At 41.0% G+C, this 13,472-nt stretch overlaps 2 protein-coding genes across 3 annotated transcripts; both read left to right on the forward strand.

Annotated features, from left to right (window-relative positions):
- Positions 1-2,448: 2,448 nt before the first annotated feature.
- On the forward strand, positions 2,449-13,094 carry LOC125489339 (uncharacterized protein K02A2.6-like). Its single transcript, XM_048625000.1, has 3 exons — positions 2,449-2,875; positions 4,543-6,276; positions 12,835-13,094. The coding sequence occupies exons 1-3, from the start codon at positions 2,449-2,451 to the stop codon at positions 12,978-12,980; spliced, it is 2,307 nt and encodes a 768-aa protein (XP_048480957.1). The 3' UTR covers positions 12,981-13,094.
- Positions 6,327-12,829, forward strand: LOC105380918 (RNA-directed DNA polymerase from mobile element jockey). 2 transcript variants are annotated; one of them, XM_048624991.1, is made up of 2 exons: positions 6,327-6,963; positions 7,108-12,829. In XM_048624991.1, the coding sequence occupies exon 2, from the start codon at positions 9,474-9,476 to the stop codon at positions 12,318-12,320; it is 2,847 nt and encodes a 948-aa protein (XP_048480948.1). In that variant the 5' UTR covers positions 6,327-6,963; positions 7,108-9,473; the 3' UTR covers positions 12,321-12,829. Both variants share the same exon structure in this region, with proteins under 2 accessions (XP_048480948.1, XP_011548827.3).
- Positions 13,095-13,472: the final 378 nt, after the last annotated feature.

The following is a 13,472-nucleotide window of genomic DNA, read 5'->3' on the forward strand; positions in this document are numbered from 1 at the left end:
GGCAAACTTCGATCACTGAACAGGGAGGCACCACCCCTCGCCCTCTGTACCGATTGATATCGCAATTGCCTTAATTAATTATCCCCCGCACTCCATGAAGATACCTTTAAACTAAGAACTCCAATTTGATCCACGGAATTGTTAGCGTCAAAACTTCACACCGTTAATTCCTCTTGAAATGGAACTATTTCAGCGGAATTTATCGATATTTTTGACGTTTCGACGCGGTAAGCTCTTTGCAGCGATGACAGACTGACACACATTAATCCGCGTTGCAGGCTACCTATAAATGGAATCGCGCTCGAAAAAATAATATTAAAAAGTTTCGTAATAAAAACTTGTATAAGTATACGTAGTGTTGAGGAAACTTTTCACTAAACATACTCACCTGAAGACTGCTCGCTGGTGCAAGTTTCCAACCGCTCTCTAATGAAAGCCACCGAAACTTTGTTTCGCTCGCAGCATTTTTCCTGTCCTCATGGCGCTAACACAAAGCAGACTTCGATAATAAAAGTGAAGTGCCCCTCCGTAATCTTTATTGTTACGTGAGGTATTACGAATTTAGGCGCCGCTTCCGGGGAGTCCCCCGTCTCATCGATCTAATGGAGGCTCCTGATGCGCTTTGTTGTGATTCTTGTAATTCGGGGTGTTGGGTGAAGGTGACGTCAAAGTGCAGTGACTTTTGTTGTCAGATTTTGGCGATTGGATTAGGTATAAGTACCTACTTGTTGCTACGACTATTACTGTGACGTACACGTGATTTCTTTGAAGTGTGATGGATTCATAGTTTTAATACATACTGTGATGTATTAATATGTAGGGTAACTCGTCATTACTATTTGAGAATATATTGTGCGGTATGTGTGAATAAACTAGTCTCGCTTAACCTGTGTTTCTATGCAGTCAAGTCCTTTTACAGTGGCGACGAATTGGTGAATTTAGTGAAAATGCCGTTGGGTAAACTACACGAATTTCCCAAGTAACATTTCATTCGAGCTTAGGTTGTAAGAAATGCCTTTAGGTTTTATAAGGGTTGTGAAAAGGTTAATGCTTTGCTATCTGGTCATATTGAGTACTTGAGAATGATTACTAAGTCCTAAAACTAATTGTTTATTAATACAACCTTGTAGCTGCTGATAAGAGTTTATATTAACGTTATTTTAACATGTATTTCAGGAGCATATAGTTCTAGGATCTTATAGTTGTCGTAGACTCCTGATTTACTTCTAGAAAAGCTAGCATTAATGCTAAAGTGAGAGCTTAAGGTTAAATTTTTAACCTTGATACAACCATAAAGTTATGGAATATTTATATTACTTATAAGTATTTTTTAAAACCTATCTTAAACCTTTAGGTTGATAAGAGTTGTCTAGGCAAACAAATTAGGACTACTTGGTGAAAACCAAAAGCATTAAGCACTGGCTATGAGCTAAAGGCATGATTTAAGTCCTACAAGAATATTTTAAAGCTTTAGAGGCATCCTCAAAATATGTTTAATGCTTTTTAGTAATTTCCTAACGGCCGCCATATTTTTTGACTGAAATAAAAAAAAAATCTTACCAAAAAGATACATTTTAATTAATAAGGGAAAATTCAGTAGCGTTTCCTATACTATTCCAAATATATGTTTTTTTATATAGACAGTACTTTTATTTCTAATATAAATTTACACCAAACATAAAATTTTATCTATTTTTTTTTAATTAAAATATCTTCAAATTTATCATTTACAAAAGGCCCGTCACTTATACAGAACTATTATCCGAAAGTATCACAATAAAGTGCTAGTCGCACAAGGTTTTCATATTTCCTGACTTCAGCCTAACTACTTAGGTACTATATTTTGTATTAATACAACACTTACAAGTTAGCCATTTTGAGTCTTGGAAAGTGTCAGGTAATGGCGCCATTTATTATAATTATTATAAAATCTTACACAGAAACATTTTAAGACCCGAGAGTCCTGGGAAGGCATTACAAATATCCATCAAATATGTTTCAAGTTATAGTAGAGTTACATCCAGGACTAATTTAGAACTTAAAAGCTGTCTTCCAAGGTTATGTTAACGTTAAATTAAGGTTGTGAAGGTTTTATTTAGGTTCTGTGTAAGTTGTTCAAAAGGTTCTGGGTTTGAGCTATAGGTTTTGCTGTAGCTCTCAGAAAGGTTCTAAAACGTGGGCCCTTTTTGCACTCAGGAGGTTAATATAAGGTTAATATAAGGTTATCGAGCCTTCTAAGTCTCACGAGTTGATTTCCATACAAAGGTATTAGAACCTTTTCAAAACCTTTTTAAAACCAAAAATGTTACTTGGGTTGACCTCGACGGGCGTAATAGTTGGACAGCTTATGTGCGACTTGCGGAGCAGTTCATTTTGTTGAACGAAATAAAAAGTGAGTTGCGCGTGGCCACGTTGTTAACGCATGTCGGGGCTGCGACCTACGCGCTCATGTGCGACCTGTGCGCTCCGAACCACCCCGAGACCAAGACCTTCACCGAGCTGGTCGAACTCGTCGAGAACCATCTAGAACCAAGACGTTCAGAAATCGCCGAACGCCACACGTTCAGACAACGACGTCAGAATGAGGGCGAATCGATCGGAAGTTTCCTTCAACACCTAAAACATCTGGCCACCTATTGCAACTTCGGTAACAAGCTTGAAGAAAATATCCGGGACCAGTTCGTGTCGGGACTGCGCAGTGACGACATGCGCTCCCGGCTGTTCGCGGAGCAGTCGCTGGACTACAAGAAGGCGGTGGAGCTGGCGCTGGCACTGGAGGCGGCGGAGCGGCACGCGGCGGAGGCTGCGGGGGCCGCTGCTGGGGGCGCCGCGCCGTGGGCCGCGGCCGGCTCGGCGAGACTCGTGGCGGCAGAAGGTGTGCATCGGGTGGGCAGCGCCCCCGCGCCCCCACGCCAGGGCGCACCGGCGCGCCAGCAGCGGCAGCCGTGTTGGCGGTGTGGCAAGGATGCCCACGCGCCTAACAAGTGTCGCTATAGGTCATACGTGTGTGACAAGTGTCAAGTGAAAGGTCATTTATCGGCCGTTTGTAAAAATGGTAAAAGTGCCGGCAGATATCAAAATTACTTACAGGAGGAAACCTCGGACTCGGACAATGACGGGTATGATGGACTTTACAGTATTAAAGAAATAGCTGTTCATAACATGAAAGATGGCCCTTATTATTGTAAATTGTTAGTTGAAAAACAAAGTATTGTGTTTGAAATTGATACTGGTAGCAAAATATCAGCTGTTTCTAAGACTTTTTATGACCAACATTTGTCTCATTTGCCTATTATTCAAGATGACATTAGGTTACAATCGTACACTGGAGATGCTATAATACCGTTAGGTCGAGTATCGGTGAGCGTCAGCTGTGAGGGCGGCGAGGCGGTCACACTGCCATTGTTCGTTATCTCGCGCGGCGGGCCGCCACTCCTAGGCCGTCGGTGGCTACGTGAACTACAATTAAAATCGATTAACCTTTACAATCTAAAAGAGACTCTCGACCCAACGGTTTTAAAGCTAAAAGAACAATTTCCTGAAGTTTTTACCGATCAAATGGGCACATTTAAACATGAGATAACATTGTATTTAACTGATAGTACACCGATATTTTTTAAAGCTCGCGCGCTCCCACTAGCGCTACGCATTCCGGTTGAGAATGAATTGGACAGACTGCAACGGGAAGGAATCAATCAAAGGTTGGCTGGTAGAAATTGCTTTTTAGCAATAAGTCCGCCTTTGTGCGCAAATTATAAGCTATGTTTTTTAAAATGCTTCTGTGTAAAAATTGTTTTTTTGTGTGCAATAAAGTGTATATAAATAAATAAATAAATAAATAAATCATTGAGAAGGTCGAGCGTGCCGATTACGGGACACCTATTGTACCTATAATTAAACCAGATGGTTCCATTCGCATTTGTGGAGATTTTAAAATTACAGTTAATAAACTTTTAAAAGATTTTCACTATCCGTTACCACGGATTGAAGAAATGTTTGCAGCGCTCAGTGGGGGCGAAAAATATACTAAACTGGATCTTAAAAATGCGTATTTACAGTTAAAATTGTCAGATGAGTCACAACCTTTAACAACAATTACGACTCATGTAGGTATGTTTGTGTACCGGCGCGCACCCTTCGGTATTAAGTGTTTACCGGAGATGTTCCAAAAGTTGATTACAGAAACCCTTAGTGGATTAAAACATGTAGTCGCATTTATCGACGATATCTGTGTGACGGGCCGGGACACAAACGAACACATGTATAATTTAAGGGCTGTTTTAGATAGATTAAAAGAGGCGGGGCTAACTATCAGGTTTTCCAAGTGCGAGTTTTTCAAAGAAGAAATTTGTTACTTAGGGTATAGGATAAATAAGCACGGATTACATACAGACAAAAGTAAAGTCGAAGCCATTACAAACATGCCTGCGCCAGTTAATGTATCACAGTTACGAGCGGCGCTAGGTTTGATAAATTACTATGCCCGGTTTATACAGAATCTTAGCTCAATTTTACAACCAATGTACGCATTACTTAAAAAAGGTACAAAGTGGGTGTGGTCTGAATCGTGCGAAGTGGCTTTTAAAACGGTCAAAGAAAAGTTGAGTAGCGACCCGGTGTTGTGCCACTACGACCCGACACTGCCGCTGGTGCTGGCGGTGGACAGCAGCGCGTACGGGCTGGGCGCCGTGCTGGCGCAGCGCCACCCCGACGGCAGCGAGCGCGTGCTGTGCTGCGCCTCGCGCACGCTCAACGCCGCCGAGCAGCGCTACAGCCAGATCGACAAGGAGGCGCTCGCCATCGTGTACGGCGTGACGCGTCATCCCCAGTACCTCTTTGGTCGTCACTTCACATTACGAAGTGACCACAAACCACTGAGCTATATTTTTGGGCGTAAGAAAGGTATTCCGGAGACGGCGGCCAGCCGACTGCAGCGGTATGCGGTAAGATTAGCCGCCTACGACTTCGACATCGTGTTTGTTCCAACCGAAAAGAACGGAAATGCTGATGGGTTGTCGCGCCTACCACTACCGGTAAGTAAAACTGAGTCTGAGTACAACGATGACGCGGCATATTTACACTTCGTAGAGGACAGCTTTCCTCTCAGCCACAAACAGGTGGCTACAGAAACTAAAAATGATAAAACCTTATGCAAAGTATATGGGTATGTGATGAGTGGTTGGCCATTGGACGTCGAAGAGGAGGAGAAGCCGTACTTCCATCGACGAGAAAACCTCCACATCTCTCACGGTTGCATCGTGTGGGGCTGGCGCGTGGTGGTGCCGGCGCGGCTGCGCGCGCAGGTGCTGGACGAGGTGCACGCGGGCCACGCGGGCGTGGTGCGCATGAAGCAGCTGGCGCGCGGCTACGTGTGGTGGCCGCGCCTGGACGCCGACATCGAGGCGCGCGCGGCGGAGTGCGCCCCGTGCCGCGCGCAGCGGGACGCGCCGCCTCACGCCGCGCCCGTGCCCTACGTGTGGCCCAGCGAGCCGTGGTGCAGGCTGCACGTGGATTTTCTCCAACATCAAGGTATTTATTACTTTGTTATAATCGACGCCCACTCGAAATGGATCGAGGTGTTCCCCATGGCTAGGGGCACTACTGCCACTCTCGTGACGGCCAAATTGAGAGAAACATTTTCTCGCTTTGGCCTACCAAAACAGTTGGTTTCAGACGGCGGACCGCCGTTTACATCCGCTGATTTTGAAAAGTTCCTAGTTTGTAATGGAGTCAAACACATCTTGACAGCGCCCTATCACCCTTCAAGCAACGGTGCGGCTGAAAACGCCGTCAAAACGGTGAAAAAGGTAATAAAAAAAGCTACCGCCGAGGGAGACAATGTTGAAAGGGCCATTCAAAACTTTTTACTAATTTATAGAAACAGTTTACACGCGACGACGGGCCGCGAGCCGGCGGTGGGCATGCTGGGCCGCCGCCTGCGCATGCGCCTCGACCTGCTGCGCCCCAGCACGGCCGACGTGGTACAGGCTGCGCAGGAGAAGCAACTCGACTACGCCAAGGGTTCGAGTCGAGAGTTGCAGCCAGGTGACAATATACTCTTTAGAAATTTCTCTAAACATGGGGAGAAGTGGGAAGAAGGTGAGATTACGGAGCGAACAGGAGCCGTCACTTACAAGGTGAAGTCAGGTCAAGGTGAACAAAAGAAACACATTGATCAGCTTATGCCTAACAAGAGGCCAATGAGGTATTCAACTCCTGCTGCAGATGAGATCAGTCGTAGTGAGCCGCCGGCTGCTGAGGCGACCTCGCCAGTACATACTTTTTTCCTCTGGCAACACTGGTGCCTGCTAGTTTGGTTTTCGAAACTCCTGAGCAAAATTTCATAAATTTAGACTGAATTATCAATTTTCAATACGTTGTGTATAGTCTAAAACATAAAAGTGAACATCTTTCTTATAATTAAATAGTCCAGCACTCCAAGTGACTTCAAAAATTTTGGTTTTGCATTCTAAACAAATTTGGTGCGCGTGGGCTGTCGGCCATCATTACCTTTTTACCAAAACAAAATGATTTGCCCGGCATGCGAAAAACCAATAGGTGACCGTGAGTTATTACGATGCACCGCGTGTAATAAGTGCTACAACTTCCAATGCGTGAATATTTCGGTCTCCTACTATCAGGCTAACCTACAAAATCTGCGTCGTCTATGGCAATGTCCTGAATGTAACGGCAAGATAAATACTAGACGGCGAGGCGACAGCACTCCGATCCGCCGCCTACCTGATGCAGCCAGTGCAGGTGCGCCCGATATGGATATGTCATGTGAGGAAATAGAGCCAGCTACTGAAAATGCTGCAACTCATCGCACAGGCTCTGGAGATTCCGACAGTATCACGTACGATAAGTTTGCTGAACTGATGGACAAGAAGCTGGAATACAAACTTGGCACCAAAATAGATAGTCTGAAGTGCATTCTGGAAGGCAAACTTGAGGCCATGATAAGTAAGTTTGAATCTAATCTTACTAACATAAGTGACACCCTCTCCACCCGCCTGCAGCAGGCCTGCGATGACATAATTTCCCTCAACAAACGTCTCCTTACTGTGGAGCTAGAGAACCAACAATTACGATCTGATCTCTCCGCAGCCAATGCAAACCACAATGCTGCTGCTGGGCCTGGCTCGGAACAAGATGGAACGATTGCACAGCTGCAGGAATCTATTGCAGAACTTCGCTCGGACCTCAATGAGCGGGAACAATCAGCTCTGCTTACAGATATTGAGATCTCTGGGATCCCGGAGCTTGATGGTGAGTCCCCACTTCATATAGTGATGGCTGTTGCGAAAAAGCTGGGAACTATTCTTGAGGAAAGGGACATTGTGTCTGCCATGCGCATGGGACCAAGGCGCATTGTCAGCATAAGCAGCAGTGGACCCACATCGCGGCCCCGCCCCCTGGTAATCCGTTTGGCTCGGCGTGCTACCCGTGATGAGCTGATCAAGTGTGCTAGGGTGCGGCGAGGGGCAACCACAACAGACCTTGGCTTGGCAGCTCATGACCCCAAGCCATTTTACCTGAACGAGCGTCTCACAAAATTCAACAGAATTCTATTTGGAAAGGTCAGAGTGAGTCGACAGCAAAAAAATTGGAAGCATGCTTGGACGAGGGATGGCAGAATATATGCAAGGCAAACTGATGTCTCCCCAGCCTTCCTGATCCGCTCTGAAGCTGATCTAGAGCACATTTTTGGTGTTAATTTGCCTAAATCTTCTACCTGAGCTATTTAATATATTTGTTTTTATTCAATGTGTCATTTACCTACTTAGTGTCCATTCTGCATTGGAATTTGTGTGTTCATACTTGATCATAGGCTCTGTTATTTTATATCAAGCTGATTTTGAATTGAATAACATACCGACACTGCTTTCAAACTGCAGTTTTGTCCTTTCTAACCTGTGCATTCTACATAGTTTAGTGGCATTCCAGTTTTTACATGTAGAATCCTATCATTATAATGTTCCTTTTAACTTTTGGTTGTACCTTATGTTAATATCAAAACACTTTAAAATGTTATCTAACTGTTATTATTGTTATGTAACTAGTCTGATGTTTGAAAATAGTCTAGCCTTCCTGATCTGTTCTGAAGCTGATCTAGAGCGTGTTTTTGGTGTCAATTTGCCTAAATCTTCTACCTGAGCTATCTAATATATTTGTTTTTTCTTCAATGTGTCATTTACCTACTTAGTGTCCATTCTGCATTGGAATTTGTGTGTTCATACTTGATCATAGGCGCTGTTATTTTATATCAAGCTGATTTTGAATTGAATAACATACCGACACTGCTTTCAAACTGCAGTTTTGTCCTTTCTAACCTGTGCATTCTACATATTTTAGTGGCATTCCAGTTTTTACATGTAGAATCCTATCATTATAATGTTCCTAACTTTTGGTTGTACCTCATGTTAATATCAAAACACTTTAAACTGTTATCTAACTGGTATTATTGTTATGTAACTAGTCTGATGTTTGAAAATAGTATTAATGAAACAACCCTTGCTGTCTATGTTTCTGTATTAAACATCTGTAGCATTGTCGACAGCTAATATCTTCTTGTATCTTACATGTCTAATGCTATGCTATATAGTAGTCTACTGGAAATATGAATAATTAAACAACTGTTGCTTTTTTATGATTCTGTATTAAATATATGTGGCATTGTTCACATCAATCAATCAGTGCTACTTATTCATTTGCTGGAAATTAATATTATTTGTTACATTAATGTTTTCAAAGTACACTAGAATCTTGCATTATATTATTGTGATAGCTCATAAATATGTATTACTGTACCTATATTCATGCCTGCATAATGTTTTTTTTAGTTCTGTCTGTCTGAGTGGTAATGACTGTGTGTTTGTTACTGAGACTAGTATTTATATAACATAAACTATAATACCTACAGGTTTTGTTTGCTTAGTGCTATTTCACCTACTTATATCAATATACATAAATACTGTTCTTGAATTAATTAACATGCCCACACTATTTCCATGCAGGAGCATTGGGCTGTTTTACATCTGTGTATTGTACCTATATAATTATTTTTATTATGTGATATTCCTCTGTGTACTTGTGGGTGCCTATAATCATAGACTAAATAATCCTCAATATTTTCTGATATACCTTAGCAATGAGTTGAAACTATGTAACTATTGTTTTGTGGTTGTCTTTGTGTTATATACATACTGGAGGTGTACTATGTACCAGTTAGGATGTTGCTTGCTCAATTTAAATTCAGACAGGTTGAGTGTTGAAGTGGAACAGGAGACTGATTCTTTTTCAGCCACATATGTGTGGCACAGGTGCTGTGATGATGGTTTTGTCCTTTTCATAGTATATACTGGGCATTTTCAGCTTGAAAACAAATCTGTTTTATTTATTTGTCATTTGCACTGGTTTATTATGCATACACTTTAGTAAGTGGGTAGGTATGCCACCCTGATCTCTTTTCCATGAATAATAACAAATTCTTAAAATTAGGTCTATTTAATGCAGGTTCTTTAAATACAGGACATGATGACTTTATTTTCGCAATGGATCGTTTTCAGGCAGATATAGTTGCTATAAATGAGACGTGGCTGGGCCAGGGACAGGGGGCGTGCGCGCCCTCAGTGCCGGGCTACAGGCTACGCCATGCACCCCGCCCCGCACACATGGGGCGCTCTCGCGGGGGCGGTGTTGGTTTTTATATTAAGAATAATATTAATGTGCGTTACCTAAATCACCCTTCAGTTAATGTAGAACAATACTGGATTTCAACGCGAGTTAAAGGATACCGTATAGCTATAGGTACGGCTTATAGACCGTCGTGGATAAATCTAGATGTATTTATTGATGCCTTAACAGAATCAGTAACTTCTTTTTCTAATCATGATCAAGTGGTCCTACTAGGTGATTTTAATGTTAATATGATGGATATGAGTACTAATGAAGCTAAAAAAATTAACCAATTTATTGATTACCTACATTTAAAACAAGTAGTTACTCAGCCTACACATTACTCTGTGGGTAATGAGACTCTTATAGACCTTGTTTGTACTAATATAAAAGTTAGTGATGTCACTGTCACCAATATCACCGGGTCGTTGGGACACGCCATGATAAATGTAACTTTAGCCATAAAAAAAATTAAACCCCCAGTTAAATTCTTAACTTTTAGACCTATAAATCATATAAACTTAGAAAACTTTAACAGAGATCTTTTTGCATTAGACTTCGAAGCTTTAATTAGTTGCTCTACAGTGGATTTGGCAGTAAATCAATTTAACATCTTAATAACATCACTCTTTGATAAACATGCACCTGTTAGATCCATTAGGGTTCGAGAGGGTCAGTCTCTCCCGTGGGTGACTGACTCTTGCAAGCTAATGATTGACTTACGTAACAAAGCACATGAGAAATTTAGACTAACTAAATCCGATGAACATAAAAAGCACTATAAAGATTTAAAAAAACTTGTCGTTACTAGTATAGCCAATGAAAAACGCGCCTATTTTGATCAATTTATTAATACCCAAATTAATGAACCGAAAAAGCTTTGGAAAAATTTGAAGAATAAGGTCTTAGTCGATCCTTCTAAAAGTGACAGCTTACCAGATTCTTTTAATGATCCAAACAAAATTAATGAGCATTTTTTAGATATTCCTGGTACTAACGATGTTCCTGTTTCCAACCTTGACTTTTTTACTACTCACCGTTTTGGTACTGCTGTGTTCGAGCTTAACCCAGTCTCTGAAACTGAGATTGCCAGATATATTGTTGCTATAACATCCAATGCTACAGGCATAGATGGTATTAACCGGGATATGATTTTGCTTACACTTCCACATACTTTAACAGCTATTACTGCTATCGTTAATAGGTCTATTACTGAACAGTCTGTTCCGAAGTGCTGGAAATCAGCACTAATTAACCCACTGCCTAAGGTCGACCAACCCACTTCACTTAAGGATCTAAGGCCAATTAGTATTCTACCTTTTTTATCAAAACTAGTAGAGAAAGCCGTCTACACCCAACTTATAAAATTTATTGAGGAAAACAATATACTTCCATCCTTACAGTCTGGATTCCGCAAGAATCGTGGTACAATTACTGCATTGCTTGATGTTACAGATAATATTCTGGCTGAACAGGACATAGGTAATGCGACGATTCTATCGTTGCTGGACTTCTCACGTGCGTTTGATTGCCTGGATATTGATCTGCTTCTAGCTAAATTAACTTACTATGGTATAAGTGGTCATGCCATTGATTGGTTCAACAGTTATCTGTCGAATAGAACCCAGTCTGTCAAACTAATGCTGAATAATGGCACTAGCATCACATCAAATCCTTTACCCGTTAGTCGTGGGGTACCGCAAGGCTCAATCCTTGGTCCCCTTTTGTTTATAATTTATAGCACGGATCTAACCGCTGAAATTAAATATTGTAAGTACCACTGTTACGCTGATGATGTTCAACTCTATGCATCAGTCGCACCGGATAATTTGCAAAAAGTACTGGAGGGAATCAATGGTGATCTTGATAACATAGATAACTGGTCTAAAGATAATGCGTTGGTGCTGAACCCATCTAAATCGAAATATATGGTTTTGGGCTCCACTATGCAGGTCAGAAACATTATTAATACTAATGCTTTAACTATAAACATGAAAGGCCAGAGTATTGAACGCGTTCACGAGGCAAAGTGTCTGGGTTTGCTCCTTGATAGTGGTTTAAAATTTGAAAATCACATTCAGAATATTGTCAAAAACTGTTTTTTCCGTCTTAAAGTTCTATATAAAATCCGCTCCTTACTAACAGAAAAAGTACGCATTACGCTGTGTGAGACTCTAATCCTCTCTAGGCTGAATTATGGAGATACTGTTTACGGCCCTTGTCTTCTTGAGCGAACTCGGCGTCTAATACAGCGGGTGCAAAACGCCTGCTGTCGTTTTTGTTTTGACGTACCACCTCGAGGACACATTACTCCTTTTCTAAATAAAGCATCCATGCTAAACATGGAGGCCCGAAGGTACCTGCATACTTGTAGCCTAGTTTTCGACGTGTTAAAGTTTCAAAAACCTGAATACTTGTTTTCTAAACTTTGTTTCTCCCCTTTTCATGACAGGTATGGTACTAGATCTTTCCGCCCAATTTTGTCTGTCCCTAAACATGTTAGCGCCGCGTTTGAAGGAAGTTTCCGTTATCAAGCAACAAAATGCTGGAATAATATTCCACCACCTATAAGGCTCTTAAAAAATAAAATTAATTTTAAAAATAAAATAAAATTGTTTCTTCTTATTAAGCAAAAGACTTGATAACAAATTTAGTTATCTACAATAACTATTTATTCATTACATATTTTCTATATTTTTGTTACATCCGGCGCAGATCGTCTAACAATAAATACATTCATGCAATATTAATACTATGGTGGGTGCTCTGTCATCCACTGAGTACGACCCTGTGTCTCTTGCTGGTTAGCTGCACACCTTTACAACATTATCAAACTAAAATAGGTAATTTTTCTTCAAAACAATATATTTTAAGTAGTTTATTTTGCTCACAATTTATGTAATTCGGCACCCTTGGAACAATTAAATGGGAGGTAACTGAAAATCAGCGGTTTGCTCCTGGAGTAAACATCCACGCTGAGTTACTTCACCCTTTTGGTCCGCTTCAACACACAACCTGCCAAGTACAAACCTGTCTTTATCATAGCTACTATTTACCTAGTTATAAGTACAAATGTGTATATCTGTAATTGTGATTTGTTGTGTATGTAAGAAAGTGGATCAAATAAACGCTTTATCTATCTATCTATCTATCTACATGACAGGTGGGAGTCCCCGCCCAGCTCCCCGCCCCGCGGCGACCCCGCTGCGGCAGGTAACGCTGAAGTATTCACTCCACACCCATGCACCACGAGCCCGTCTGCTTCAGGCGAATATGTTAACACCCGCCCTCGGCGCCGTTAGTTCAATTAACTTAAATGTATGATATACGTACTTATACCTAAATAACATATTTTAGTAAATATACCAAGATATTTTTATTCTAGTTTGTTTATGGTGTACTTAAGTATCTTTTCAGTGTCTGCTTGATACCTAAGTTTTTGTTTATACTTACCGATGATAGGTCTAATTAGCCATAGGTACTTACTTGTATTATTATTTATGCGTAAACAAGTTCCACCTATGTTATGTAACAGTAATAATGAGATAGTTAACACTATATGTATCATTAACTTGTAGACTATAAGTACGACCATATACATATGTAAGTGCCTATAATTATTTATACTTATGCTATTTTTTTTTACGGGGGACGTAGATCGTAGATATTATGATCATTGATTAATCAAGTCATACATATATTGTACATAATACAACTTAAGATGTTTCTTTATTGTTTAAACTTGCATATCATCCATATTGTCTAAATCGTTTGTTAGGTTTAATTAAAAAGTT

Source organism: Plutella xylostella, chromosome 13, assembly GCF_932276165.1.
Source record: "Plutella xylostella chromosome 13, ilPluXylo3.1, whole genome shotgun sequence".
Lineage (NCBI taxonomy): Eukaryota > Metazoa > Arthropoda > Insecta > Lepidoptera > Plutellidae > Plutella > Plutella xylostella.